The sequence below is a fragment of the Heterodontus francisci genome, chromosome 18, assembly GCF_036365525.1.
Source record: "Heterodontus francisci isolate sHetFra1 chromosome 18, sHetFra1.hap1, whole genome shotgun sequence".
Lineage (NCBI taxonomy): Eukaryota > Metazoa > Chordata > Chondrichthyes > Heterodontiformes > Heterodontidae > Heterodontus > Heterodontus francisci.
The window spans coordinates 27,835,470-27,850,584 of NC_090388.1; the positions used below are offsets into that span (position 1 = coordinate 27,835,470).

A 15,115-nucleotide genomic window follows, 5' to 3' on the forward strand; every position below is an offset into this window, starting at 1 on the left:
TTCAATGCTTGTAAGAATTTTTTTTAAAATCTTTATCCTGTATTTTGATTTAACTTTAATGTGTGACACATGGCTGTTAAACAAATCATTAAACTGATTTAATTTCCACTGATTTGAGGCTGAAAATTACCTCCAAACAGTTTAAAGTCGGAGAGGTCTCAACCTTGATTCAGTGGTAGCCCTCACACCTCTGAGTCAGAAGGTTGTGGTTTCAAGTCCCACTCCAGAGACCTGAGTACACAATCTATGCATATTGAGGGAATGCTGCACTATCAAAGGTGCCGTCTTTCAGAGGAGATGTTAAACCGAGGTCCTGGTTCATAAAGGATTGTATGGCACTGTTTCGAAGAAGAGTAGGGGAGTTCTGCCTGGTGTCCTGGATAACATTTAGCACCATTAAAACAGAGTATCTACTCATTATCACATTGCTGTTTGTGAGAACTTTCTGTTCACAAATTGACTGCTACATTTCCCACATCACAATAGTGACCATACTGGTTTTGTCTGTAAAGCTTTCAGATGTACTGAGGTCATGAAAGGTGCTATATAAATGCAAGTTCTTTCTTTTTTATAATATTGAGTAGTTGAAAATTCTCAGGTCCTGATATTATATGGAATAGCAACAAAAAATGCTAATTGTCATACATCTGAAATTTCTCTCTCCATTATTTCAATAGGCACACAATTTTATGTCACCAATTTTATTTTCAATAGGGTTAACACCCCTGATAAAAGAGAAGAAAGGCAATTATGACATAAATGCATTAAGAATGTGTCAGCTAGTGTCCTACAGTATAGTCTCAAGACCATGAAGCAGTATCAATAAGTGAACTAAAACTCAAGAAAGTACTGATTTTTTTTAACTCTCTTGTTCCAAGCCTGCTGTCATCTTCAATGAGCTGTATTTTGTTTCACTGGTATAAACAGAAATACAAACTGACAGTGGCAACACTTCTAGAATATGTTGTGCCTAAACAGTTTATCATTCTAGCTTCAAATGGAAGGTCAAAAGAGAGAGTTGATAGAAATTCCAGTTTCTATTTAAATAGTAATCAGGGTCTTTCACAAATCAGAACCTTTCAAACAAATATGTTCTTCAATTGAAGTTTCCCAACTGACTTGAGACCGTGTGTGGCATGCTGTATGTCCTTCAATTCAGCTCTAGCCAATTTATAAACACATATGTGATCTTTAGAATCTTGATGTATAATGCAAGTATTAAAAATAAACTAAAACGGCTATACTTGATTATTATTTTTATTATCATTTAAGGGTAAGTCACTTTATTATTTTACATCTCATTTCTGAACACGGACCATGAATCAATAGTGACTTAAAATGCTATTCTGACCCAGCTGCTAACAGGTATACAAGAGTAGCCCAAAGGTGGTTTGACCTGGCTGCTATGCGATTCATTGCATTTCACCATTAGCACATGGTGAAGGACATTAGACCTCCAATTTACCATGTCACAATACAGTTAGAGAAGGACAACTATATTTCAATACAATCCAAAGAATAATCTATTTTGCAATCCACTATATGTATGATAATAGAGAAGGTTCTGCTGAAGACAATTCTGCCAAGTCATGCAGAAGGAGGTTTAGAAAATTATTTTTTAATATTAATGTTTTATTTAAGAAAAACATCAAATATAAGTCAAATATATGGTCATCCTTTCATTGTCGCTGGGTGAAATCCTAGCCTTTCCTACCTGACAGCACTGTGGGTGTACCTACACCACAAGGGCTGCAGCGGTTCAAGAAGGCAGCTCACCACCACCTTCCCAAGAGCAATTAGGGATGGGTAATAAATACTGGCCTAGCCAGCAGCGTCCAGATCCCATGAATGAATATTTTTAAAAACCTAAGCATAATGTCACCAAATTGCAATAGGAACTTCATTATCTCCTTAAACATGTATAACCATGGATGTTTAGGTTTCCAAATACTTTTCTCCCAATCCAGTAATCAAAACCAATACACAGACCCTAAGTATTGGATTGCATCTCAAGGGCATAAATTGAAGCAAGTTGTTCTAATATTGTATTGATCATTGTTAAGATCCCATTTATTATATTGTGTGTAGTTTTGTCCACTATACTGGAATGTACATCAATACATTAAAGAAGGTTCAAAGATGAGCAAGGATGATTGAGATATTTAAATAATGAAGAAAGAATCAATGTTGAACTTATTTTTAAAGAAAGAATAATGATTGACAAGGACAATGATCCAATCTTTAAAATATTGAGAAGTACAGATAATGTGGATATAAGTGGGCTATTTACTTTGGATTGCGATCACAGGACTAGAGGACACAGGGGAAATGTAGCAAGCCTCAAGGAAGAATTATTTCCTCCTGACACAGGAATAGACAATTGAAAATAAAACTTTCAGCAAAGGTGGTTAATGCTGTTGCTTAACTTCTTTAATAAAAGAGCTGATTAAATATCTGGTTAGGAATAGGACTGATGGCTAGATGTGGACAGAGATAATCACATAGACCTTGGAACATAATAAGTTCCTGTGCTGCTGAAATCGTGTGGAAATTAATGACCTGCAGCTGAATAGTGGAGGGGTCAGGATAGATGGAGGGGTCAGGATAGATGGAGGGGTCAGGATAGATATTCTGGCATTTTGCTGAATTATATTTCAGACTCAGGGTTACATTCTACACAATGTCCTTAATGATTAAATAATTGTGGTAGATTCGTGGTAGGATAGGCTGCAAATGTACATGGATGGAACATGCTTGATGGGCAGGGTGGCCTTTCTTATTCCATGCTTTCTTGCATTGAAAAACTGTTGCCTTAATGAAAAGCAACGAAATGTGAAAGTTTCTAGTTTCAGCTTGCATCAGGGGGTAGCACAGCTACCTCCGAATCAGGAGGTTGTGGGTTCAAGTTCCAATTCAGAGCATATAATCTAGGCTGGCACTTCAGTAAAGTACTGTGGGAGTGCTGCAGAGGTACTGTGTTTCAGATGAAACATTAAATCGAGTCATTGTCTAAAATATCCCATTGCCCTATTCAAAGAAGAGCATGGAAGGTTTCCTGGCTAATATTTAACTCTCAGACAGCATCACTAAAAGCAGATTACCTGGTCATTTATCTCATTGCTGCTTGTGAGAGTTTGCTGTGTGCAAATTGGATGCTGCCTTTCTTGTATTATAATTGTGGCTCTATTTCAAAAGTACTTCATTGGATGTAAAGCCCTTTGGGACATCCTGAGGTCATGAAATGTGCTATTTAAATGTGATTTCTTTTGTTCTTTCTTTTATCAAAGAAGAATAGGCAGTTCACCCAGGGTCCTGACCAACATTTATCCTTCAGCCAACACCACCAAAACAGATTGACTGATCATTCATCTCATTGCTGTTTGTGGTACTGTGTTATGCACAAATTATGGCTACAAAACAATAGCCACTACACTTCATTGAATTCATTGGCTGTGAAACATTTTGAGACATCCTGTGGACGTGATTGGCCTTATGCAAGGTCTTTATTCTTTCTAAAACTAGGGCCAAGTTAAACACCGAGTTAAAAATGAACTCACCATAATGCATGTAGCAGTTTCCTTTTGCCGGATCTAGCTGGATAGATCGTAAAAAATATTTTTCAGCTTCTTCCTTACGTCCCTTTAAATTAACAAAAGAATCTTAATTCAGTAAAAGGCTTAAACATCTCACAGCTTTCATCTTAAGCCAGTGAGCAACAAAACAAAGATCCTGGCTAACATTACCTCATTACATACAATAGACAGATTCCAAACACATATGGGCTGAACTTTGTTGAGTTCCCGACATCAGGCTCTGTGGCAGAGAGGAGCCCGAAGACTGCAGCTGCAGCGGCAGCGGCCCGTCAGGGAGCCCACTGTTGGGAATGCCGGGTCCGATCATCCCTGCGGCGGCAAAGGTCCATGGCGGCACATCCGCCGCTCTGCAGTGGGACCCAGATTTCAATATTCAAATTACCTATTTAAATACATTTAAATGGAAGCTGGAACAATCTTACCAGCAGTTGCTGATGTTCCAAGTGACATGCAGCACTCCCGCACCTTCACCTTCACTTTCCTGTCCGGGGAAAGCTGGCGCCACCAACGTGGGGAAGGGGGTAGCTCTGCATTTGTCGTGAAGTGGGGGGGAGGGTGGGGTTACAGGAAAGGGGTCAACTCAGGGGTAAACTGAGCTTTTCTACTGTAGTGGGTGTGGGCCAACCTTTATTTTTTGCTGCAGTTGGGGGGGGATACGGGGTCAACTTTGATCTGTCACCGCAGGCCCAGCAGGCCTTTAAAAATGGCGCCAGTGCAGCAACAGGCCATGCCGTTGATGGCGTCACCGAGGATGCATCTGCCGCATGATTTGGGGGGGGAGGGCGGCCATCCCGCATATTATAATGAGCCGCTGCATGCTCGATTGCGGCAGCATGGCGGAGCGCAGTTTGCACGTGAGCCACCATTTTTTCAGTCCTATGCATTATTTATGCCATTGGTGATAATTTTAACATTTATATATGCACAAAATATAACAGTACTTGATAAATTTTATTTATGTATTGTTTCTGCCATAAACAGAATTTATCCAATACTGATATATTTTTAATTAAATCCTGTAACAGGTGTGTTCAAACCTACAGAAGCATTTTCTAGTTGCTGGGTTCTGCAGTCTCAGTGTAAATGGCAGGTGATTCTTGTTATTGGTTGAAGTTATAACTTACCAAATGAGGACATTTATAACTACTAAATGTAAAGCATATCAATCAGAAAAGTTTAAAGAAAGTTCAATATCCATACTGTTCCACACACATGTTGAAGAACTAATATTCTTTTCAATTCCGCACACAACATAAACCCAGATCATCCAGTCAATTTAGGGCAGATGGTTTCCTCAAAGGAAATAAAACTGGAGGCTTAATCCATGGTTGTCACTATCATCTAACCACAGGCTCAAGATGCCTGGTGTCATGCAGGCCCCCACCTGCCAAGAATGAGGCATATTAATTTTGTCATATGAACATTGATTTTAAACTTGCTGGGAAAAAGAGAAGGTCTGTTACAAGAGCTGCCAGACACTTAGCTGAAAAACATTTGCATACTAACAGACAGTGCTAGTGGAGACAAAGGGACCATTCCCTGACACATTCAACCCACAATGGATTTTGATCACCTGACATTGAAGGTGTAAGGAAGAGCATTCCAGAGACTGCTAAAGTGATACAATCCACAAAACCAGGACTGGTTAAACCAGCTGGTCGCATGACTAACTGGCTGGTCCTGGGTTTTTTGAACTAGCCACAGCGTTTTTGAAAAAAGAAAGACTGTTTGCTCCTGGAGTGAGAAGACCTCCCCTGTCTGCTCCCATCTCTTTCTCACAAGCCTCTGGAGGACACATGAACTTCAAGAGAGAAAAGTCTCCTACATTGAGCAAGGTTTAAGAAGAATACTGGGCCCCAACGAAAAGCAAGACCTACCTACAATCAAGGACTTTACAGTGAGCTCGAAGAACAGTAACCAAATCCATCTTCAGATATTGCCTCAAACTTTTACACTTTATTTCCTCTGCTGTTTTCTGTCTCTATCTGCATGTTTGTATCGCGTATGCATGTTAACATGGGCGTATCGCGTATCAGTAGGCGTTAATCGAATTAGAGTTTAAGTTTAATAAAGTTCGACCTTTTTTCTATAGACCTAAGAAAACCTGTTTGGTTAATTTCTTTGCCTTATAATTGGAAGTTAGCGAACAAGGATTCACTAAGGGGGAGCTAAATAAAAAACGGTGTGTTAAAAATTAAACCCTGTTACGGTAAGACCAGGTGAAGGCTGAGAGGGAACACTAGACCCCTTTCTCACCTGGTCGTAACACCTGGGAAGAAGTTTTGGTTTTAGGGTTAGGAAGTAGTGAGCAAAATGGAGGAAAGTCTTCTAAGAAAGAAAAAAAACAATTTACTGTATATACCTTGAGTCCAAGCTTTTCATAACATCCTTAAAGATATTTTATTCTTAAAGAGGTATTGCCTTCACACAAATGGTTTGACAAACATACATAACAATAATAAAGCAACCGTAATATTACTGTTTGTTTCAATATCCCAAATGCGAGATAAAATTTAAAATAAAAACATAGCCAGCCCAGGGAGTCAATTATTTGCCTACACCTCCCACCTATCTGAGAGTTAAATTAAGCTGCTAAGTACATAATTCTCATATAGATAGATAGACAGACTGATATACATAATAAGATAGGTAGTGGAAGAAAAGGAGAGGCAGAGGGAGATGTATGCAAACCACATGTGAAAATGGAGTGCTACATCCTTAAAACTGTTAAGTACAGAAAAGTTATGATCATTAATTATTGCATGGTAAAACAATCTGTGATATAAGCATTTACGTAATACTGTATAGCCTTCTATTTGTTTAAATGTTATGTATTTAAATGAGTCCCACTGCATCATATTGATGGATTTGTCCCCGACGCATTATCATTTACTTTACATGACATAGCTATAAACAGACCAAACTCTACAATTGGCATATACAGTCATAAATCAACATTAGGTAGAGTTTGACTGACTGGTAAGCATAAGCATATTCTGTCTGCTGAAACATGCAATATATTTAGCATGCAACGGAAAAGCTAAAACTGCACAATAGAAAGGAAATCTTTTCCCCTTTAAAAGATTTCTTGCTATATCATAAAACATGCAGCACCACTGAATCAGTTATGGCGCATGCAATACAAGGTCTCATAGCCCAAATTACAAAAAAGTGCCCTCATCCACAGTACCTCATTACAGCAATATGGCCTTTGTTATTTAATATTTATTAAGTAAACTGACTTTTCAATTTAAATGACAAATTCTTGCCATCTGTGTCTGCGGATTTGTGTTCAACAAGAACTCAAGTGAGTGACTTAATTTAATTTGTGACCTGTGCCCTGGATGCTGCAAGAAGTGCAATGAAGTGTAATGCCCTATGCTGTAAGGATGCAGTTCAATGTAAATTAATCTATTTAGATAACTAGGCAGACACCAATCAAAAAATATATCTTTTGTGCTATTGTTACATATCGGAATAATAAAGGAACATGTGGTTTTTGAAGTATGTGTAGCTTGCACAGGAAACAGTGAATTGAAGTCTGGAATGACTCGGAGCCAAACCAAAATAATAAACTAGGCAATGAGGTCATATCTTTGGTTTGCTAGTTCTAGCAACGTTATTATTACTCACTGTTATGGTAGAACCCTATTAATACTCTATTAACCAACTTTCAGATGAGAGGCCCCATCTGCCCTCTCAGGTGGATGTAAAAGATCCCACAGCACTATTCAAAGAGTTTATTCTCTCTGTGCCCTGCCAACAGTTATCCCTCAACCAAAACCAAAGACATATGATCCGGTTATTTGTTTCACTGCTGTTTGTGGGTCCTTGTGCACAAATTGACTACATTTTAAAAGTACTTCATTGGCTTTAAAACACTTTGGGACATTCTGAAGATCATGAAAGGCGCTATATAAATACAAGTATTTTCTCTTTCTTTCTCTACATAAAATGTTCCTTTTGAAAATAACCAAGCTAAATTTCCAATTCATTTGTTGTGAAATGATTTTCTGAGTATAATTTCTTTAGCAAGTGACTTTTGCCATACGGCAGAGTACGTGGTCTCCTATTTATAGTCACCGCTGGAACAAGTTTTTACTGTTTTCAGTGTTCTGCTGGATATATTGCCTCATGGAACAGGGATATTCAATATAGTATGTAGAGGAAAAGCAGACTTGCTCACTTTGTTCCTCTAATCATGTGCTACCCTCTGACTAATCATGGTTTTTAATGCTGACACAGAATCTGGGAGATATTCAAATTGGACAGAGGCTACTTAAGAAAAGTACACTCAGAAAGGGAAGTGAAACAGTGCAGCAAACATACAAATATAAAGTCCAGTTTTGTTGGAAATCTTAAGATAATCACTTTACAATTCAACTACATTCGAAGGGCAGGTTTAGGTGCCCAGTCATGATGCAATCCAACTCAGTAAAGGAAATATTCCAGCAGGCATTGGTGCCAAACATTCAGGGAATAGAAAAGGGGTAGAGAACAAAAAGAAAATAAACAATGAAAATACCTGCTTACTGTGGAAATCAATTCCCACTTCTGGAAGGAATGATCACATGTGCAAGAATTATGAGCCTTCCCAAAACTAAAGGAGATTTTATTTGTCAAAATGAAATGGGAAATCTGAGTTGCTGGCATAAAAACGCTTTAAAAAGGTTAAGCACCAGCCATGTGAATTGTGACAGAAAGAACAAAATACAGCTACTTTAAAAACAGACAGGACTCTGTAAGTTTTAATTTCTTCTCCTAATAATAGGAAAGACTGTCAACATTGTCCCACTGCTACATTGCTCCCCAGATGGTGTTATCTTAGTTGTGCTTATACATTACCAAAATAATTTTTTTAATTGCTGGAATTTTCAAGCTTCAACAATGGTAATTCACCTCAGGGTAAGCTGATTTACATGCAATTTTATTTTTATGCAGCATATCGCTGCTGCTACATTGAATATGATGCTAAATTGACACCAATACCAGGATGAATTTGGCACCAGAACTGTAGTGCAACACTGATGGACCTGGTGAACCTAAACGACCTGCAGCAAGCATCTAAATGCAGTGGTAATTTCAATATATCAGTAAGCGTGCCATGTTGCTCTTGAAACTGATGTACATTGAAATTGTTGTATCTACTTACAGAAGTCTAACCCCTTCACACTCAGTTGTAATCTAGTAGCCAAATTAACTTAAGTAATTGCAGAGTGACTCCCCTCTATTAATACCATGGGATGTGTGAAGCACATTAGCACCACGAAGAGCGCATAGTTTTTTTTTGAAACACTGATGAAGTAGGCCTTGCAAGTTGAGTGCACTAATTTCCTTCAAATCCTGCCAGCAAGATCTTAAAGAACCTCAATAGAGCCAGCACCCTGAAAATTCCTGCTGCATTAAATAATAGGGAAAACACACATCATGGGCTGGATCGGCGGCGAGCTCAAAAAATGGCGGCCCACCAAAGAGCCACCACGATCTCCCAAGCGACGGCTCATTTAAACAGCCGAGGCGGCCCCCCAACCCCCCTCTTCCCCCCCAAATCACGTGGAGGGGGCAGGCTGTCCGTCCCTGGATAAAGTGTCAGGTGCCTGCGCGCAGGCGCTGCCGCCATTTTTAAAGGGCAGCCAAACCTGTCAGCTCAATTACATTTTTAAAGAAGTACGCCCCCAAAGTATATACAATAAATTTCTAATGCCCCTTTCCCACCCCCCAGTAGCATTTACATTAATTATTTGCCCTTCCCCTCCAAAACACTCACATTTTAACTGTGACCTTCCCCCCACCAAACTGCACAAAGTTTTGAGTTCACCACTTCCCACCACCCCCTGCACCCATTACGTTAATTTGACCCTATCGCCCCCCCACCATAGAAAATATTAACTCCTCCCCCCTCCCCTTGAATTGAAGGTGCGGGACTGCCAGTCGCCGCGCCGGCAATCGCAGTAGGCCGGATGATTGAAGGTAAGTTTATTTGAATTATTCATTTTACTAACTTAAATATTTAAATTCAGGTCCCGTCGCCCAGCAGTGTGGGGGCCGCCACAGAGCCTCGCCGCTGCCAGGAGGATCAGTCCGGGCCCTCCCGGTGCGAGGTCCATGGCGAGCCTCTTCCCCACCCATCTTCAGGCCCCCCACCGCCACAGATCATAACACCGGGGCTTGGTAAAATCCAGCCCCATAATACTATTGCTACAGAGCAGCAATGTAAAAAGGACATATTGTGACCCCATATGTGCCTTCAATTGATGATCCACATGCTCATAATTAATGAAATTAATAACTATAATTGATTCAGAAAAATACTTCCACGTTATTCAAACATATTTGGGAAGCAGACGCAACATCTTTTAAGCAAAAAACCATCTCACTCAGGAAAATTTGAAAAAGTGAAAAACTTATGGCACAGACACAAATAATGAAGGTAAACACTGAGACCTAAAGACTTGCTTTCAAGCTCCATTTCCTGGATGCACAACCTCAAAAGGGACAACTTCTGAAATATGAGTTGCATAAAGACTACGTTGATATTAATAGTCAACTCACAGTGAGTGCCAAAAGTTTCCCATACGTGAGATGGGCAGGGATATGATCCGGCTTGGAACGGAGGGACTCCAGGTACCAGTGCTCAGCCTCTGTCAGTTTGTTCAGTCTCATGTACGCTTCACCTGTTGGTACAGACAGAGGTCAAAGTTCAGTGCGATATGTATCTTTAAAGATACTCTATCATAATGCGAACATGCCAAAGAAAATCTTTTAAATGTGTCCAACTCCTGTGTTTCGTTATAATATGACAGGTTAACAAATGGACAGATTCCACACAACAGAGAAGTCTAGCGTACAGTACTTTGATGTCCAGTTTGAGTAATGACCTTTTGGAATTCAACCATGCTGATTGGAAATAGAAATGAAACATGTCACCAGTGAGGCTACTCCTCCAAAGCACTGTTCAGCCCAAAGAATAATATATTACAACAGGTAGGAGGCCAACATCCTCAGAAACAGCATTAGTCTAACAGCACATTCCTCAAAAAACAATGCAGCCCTGACCAGGGAGGCAACAGTAATGGGTAAATGTACATGTTTAAATCTACAGGCACAATACTTGATTTTAAGCATTGGAGTTGTTTGCACTATATTACCAACCCCATACAGTTTTTACGATACGTCTATGCTCAACTAGGGAGTTATTAGTCACAAAGACAATTTTAAAATATTACTGTTATTCAAGTATTTTCTTTGTAAGCAATCAAAAGAAACTGAATAGCTCAAGATAACACACTTTGCTGCAATAATATTTTCCTTGGGCAAGATGTTTTTGTAGTCATGTAGCAAGTGATAGTCTATCTAAGCTTAGTGGCGCAACAATAAATTTACAATATGCTTTGGCTCCTTTGGTGGCTGTAATGAACCCATTCTGTGGATTGCAATTCTAACCAAATCAGTAATCTGTCTGTACTGGTACTTGTACCACCATATGCCTCTAACACAAGATCTACTTAAGTTGCTGTTTAACAAGCACTTTTAATGTGGTACTTTGACTAATATAACAGGAATTGTTTTTTTCACTGCTTAATAAGCAGCATATGTTGTGCCTCTACATTGCTATTTTTAATGTTACCTTACTTATGTCTTTGAGCTTAATTTTGGTTGAAAAATTCATCAGCTTAAGGTTTACTTGAGGCTTTTGACTGGAGCCAGTTCCACAAGATGATATATCATTACTGGGCTAGTTAAGTCAGAAGAGCTGCTTTACAGTAATTGATTATAAGGATGACATTATTACAGACCTATTGCGTGGAACACATCCTTATAAAACACAAACTCGCTTTTTTGCATGTGACAGTGTGACTGCAAGGCATTGATGGTTCACTCACCCATCATGTTGTATAAGCTCTGTGGTGCAAACTGCTTTGGCATCTTCTGTATTGCCTCCTTATAAACAACTAATGCATCCTATAGTGAAAAAAGAAACATCGTTGTTTCAAACTCAGAGCTTATTAAAAATAAAAATTCTGTGAAGGTACAAGACCGACTTTTCCAGCCCAATTTATTCCCCTTTCGCCTGATCTCATCAAGTCACATAATAACTGCATCAGAAAGAGTGTGTAAACAATTTTCCCCCCAGGCTTGTACCAACCTGAACCAACAGCCAGGTAGTGCACAAGAGTGGCCAGGAAGTCATCCTCCTTTTTCATTTTCTAATGAAGGGTCTTTGCCTGAAATAACAACCTACCTTTCCATTTTACAAATTTTGATAGATCTGCTTTGCACTTTCAGCATTTTTTGCTTTTACAGCCAAACCAATTAAGTGGTGTCTGTAATACTGGGGAAGATCGTATAAACTTTACAATGTTACTGTCAGAGTTAAGAGCCAGAATTTGACGCACCCCGCAGGAGCGGGCAGGGGTGCGGGGGTGGTAAAATTGAGTGGGAGGCGAGGGGTGCCATTCCCAATGCCTTCCCAACCCTGCTGCAATTTTACCAGGGGCGGCAGAGGCGAGAAACTGCCTGACCACCCCAAGCCTATCAAGGCCCTTTAAGTGGCCAATTAACTGCCACTGAAGGGCCTCCTCCCTCTGCCACCAGTATTTTACCAGTGGCTAGCAGGCGGCTGAGGTCCCGCAGGAGGCTGCCCAGTAAAACATGGCAGCCTCCTTGTGGGCCGGTGGTGGGGGGGGGGTTGGAGACCTGCTGCCCCCACAGCACAACCGCCCCCACTGCACTATGCTCCCGCTTTCACCAAACAATCGCCCCTTGTCTTGCTGGGGCCCAGCCGATTGTCCCTGGCGAGGCCCTACAAACTTACCTGCTTTCTGGGCTGACGTCCCTCTTGCTGCTGTGGCTGGGTGCAGTCCCAGCAGAGGCCACTGCTCCGGGTATCGCTGCCTGGACTGAGAGCTGCCAGCCCGCTGATTGGCCGGCAGCTGTTGGAGGCCGGACTTCCTGTCTCGGGGGGGGTGGGAGCCCCGCCCAAGGGAACGTAAAATCCTGGTGTGACTTCCAGTCCCGGCGGCGGTGCGCTCACCCCCGACATTTTGGTGGGCAGGGCCTCCTGCCCAAAGTAAAATTCTGGCCAAGGATTCTGTGGCCTTTATTCCCCACAGAGAGACATAGAGATAGTGACAGAGAGACATTGTTTGCTACTGCATAGAGTGTGAAGCATAGAGTGTTCGGGAAACAGAGTGCTTTGTTTAACTGAGTGCTAAAGTCAGGAATTTGGTGCAAGTGGGATCTCTCTGGTAATTATTTCTCAAGCTGTAATTTAGATGAACATTTAGAATTTGACTTAGAACTTTAAAACTGCAAACTAGTTAAGATACATAGTTAACAGAAACAGCCTGTCAGTGCAGCTGCAATTAACTGTCAATCAGCCGAAAGTGGTTGCCTGAATAGTTGTTTAATTACTGAGGTGGGAAGCTGACTTCAAAGTTGTATCTTGAGTGTGAGTCATAAGCTCTCTATATAAGTAGACAGTGGGCGGAATTTAGTGCAGCTGTTTGGAGCAGGTATGGTGGCGTAGGGGGCCAGAGAATTGCGTTGGAAGCATCCATCTAAAAATCCGACATTGTGATGTCATTTCCGATTTAGTCAGCAGCGGCAAAGCATCAAGGAATGCTATTTAAATTGCTGAGCACTTTTAATACAGTAGCATCTAATTCATTGCAATTCAATGGGGGTTTGGAATTAAGTGGACGATGGGCAGCCCTAATGTGCCTTCGGATTCCCGGCTGATGAAAGCTGGTGGCACCGAGGCAAGGCCTCAGTGCCACAATGGGTAGGCAGACATGACCAGAACTGCATAGGGGAAGAGGGAGGAGTGGAGGCCATTGTTGGCCTAGAGTGCTGTGTGCTCTGCATGGGACTGGGGGGGTCGTGGTCTTGGGTTCTCTGCAAGGGAGTTCGTGGTCTCGGGTGATCTGGGGTGGGTGGGGTCATGGTCTCAGGTGGGAGTGCCGGATTAGCAGGGTCTCGGGTGTGAGTCCAGGCTGAGCAGGGTCTCGGGTGGGAGTGTCGTCTGAGCAGGGTCTCAGGTGGGAGTGTCGTCTGAGCAGGGTCTCGGGTAGGAGTGTCGTGTGAGCAGGATCTCTGGTGGGAGTGTCAGCTCAGCAGGGTCTCGGGTGGGAGTGTTGGCTGAGCAGGTTCTCGGATGGGAGTCCCGGCAGAGCAGGTTCTCGGGTGGGAGTCCCGGCTGAAAGTCCCGGCTGAGCAGGGTCTCAGGTGGGAGTGTCGTCTGTGCAGGGTCTCGGGTGGGAGTGTCGTCTGAGCAGGATCTCGGGTAGGAGTGTCGTGTGAGTAGGTTCTCGGGTGGGCGTGTTGGCTGAGCAGAGTCTCGGGTGGGAGTGTCGTCTGAGCAGGGTCTCGGGTGGGAGTGTCGTGTGAGCAAGGTCTCGGGTAGGAGTGTCGTGTGAGCAGGGTCTCGGGTGGGAGTGTTAGCTGAGCAGGGTCTCGGGTGGTTTGCAAGGAAGGGATGGTTTTTTATGTATCGAGTGTCCAAACCGCTGGATGAGAAGGTTGACTATCAGCAAGGGTGGGCACTGAGGGCCACTAGGGAGTCTGCCGTGCGAGGTAGCAAAAGCACAGCTGCCAAGGTAGGGTTGTCACTGCATCGACAGAGCTCTGGAGGCCATCTGATCACCTGATACGGGTCTCATACATCCTGTCTTATTGGACCCCTGTGGCATGATGCAGCGCCTCTGATGGAGGGAGGACCAGGAGGCAGCTGTGCCTGCTCGTGAAGTTCCATGACAAGAGCAGCAGCAGCCAGCCATGCCAGAGAGTGTATCAAACTTGAATCAGCTACCTCCAAATGTCCAAGCAGCATTGTCAGCTATGACTCAGGAGATGGTGGCATAGTGGTAATATCACTGGACTAGTAATCCAGAGGACCAGGCTAATGCCCTGGGGACATGGATTCAAATCCCACCATGGCAGCTGGTGGAATTTAAATTCAATTAGTGACCAAATTCAATTAATTAATAAAAATTTAGAATTGAAAGCAAGTCTCAGTAATGGTGCCATGAAAATATCATTGATTGTCATAAAAACCCAACTGGTTCAATTATGCCCTTTAAGGAATGAAATCTGCTGTCCTACTCTGGTCTAGCCTACATGTGACTCCAGACCCACAGCAACATGGCTGACTCTTAACTGCCCTCTGAAATGGCATGGCAAGCCACTTAGTTCAAGGGCAGTTAGGGATAGGCAACAAATGCTGGCCTGCCAGTGATGCCCATGTCCCATGAAAGAATAAAGAAAAACTACGGCTCTCCAGGGAGGCCATCACTCACTTACACACCCTGCTACAGGACAAGTTGCAACCTATGGGATTTGGGGGTCACATTATGCCAGTGGACCTGAAGATCACAGTGGCACTAAACTTTTATATGTCTGGATCATGCCAAGAATCCACCAGGGATATGTGTGGAGTCTCCCAGGCAGCAGTCCACTGCTACATTAAGGAGGTGACCAATGCCCTGTTCAAGAGGGCCGGCGACTATGTGCATTACCTGACC

General features: G+C 42.2%; 1 protein-coding gene across 3 annotated transcripts in view; it reads right to left on the minus strand.

The window, feature by feature from the left end:
- The window catches only part of LOC137379512 (protein O-mannosyl-transferase TMTC2-like), a 185,209-nt gene that overhangs the window by 35,711 nt on the left and 134,383 nt on the right, over positions 1–15,115 (minus strand). For all 3 annotated transcript variants that reach the window (XM_068050449.1, XM_068050448.1, XM_068050450.1), the window contains 3 exons: positions 11,477–11,555; positions 10,146–10,267; positions 3,558–3,639 (listed from right to left, as the gene is read on the minus strand). In XM_068050449.1, coding sequence (XP_067906550.1) covers positions 3,558–3,639; positions 10,146–10,267; positions 11,477–11,555 — 283 coding nt within the window. The remainder of the gene's footprint in view (positions 1–3,557; positions 3,640–10,145; positions 10,268–11,476; positions 11,556–15,115) is intronic.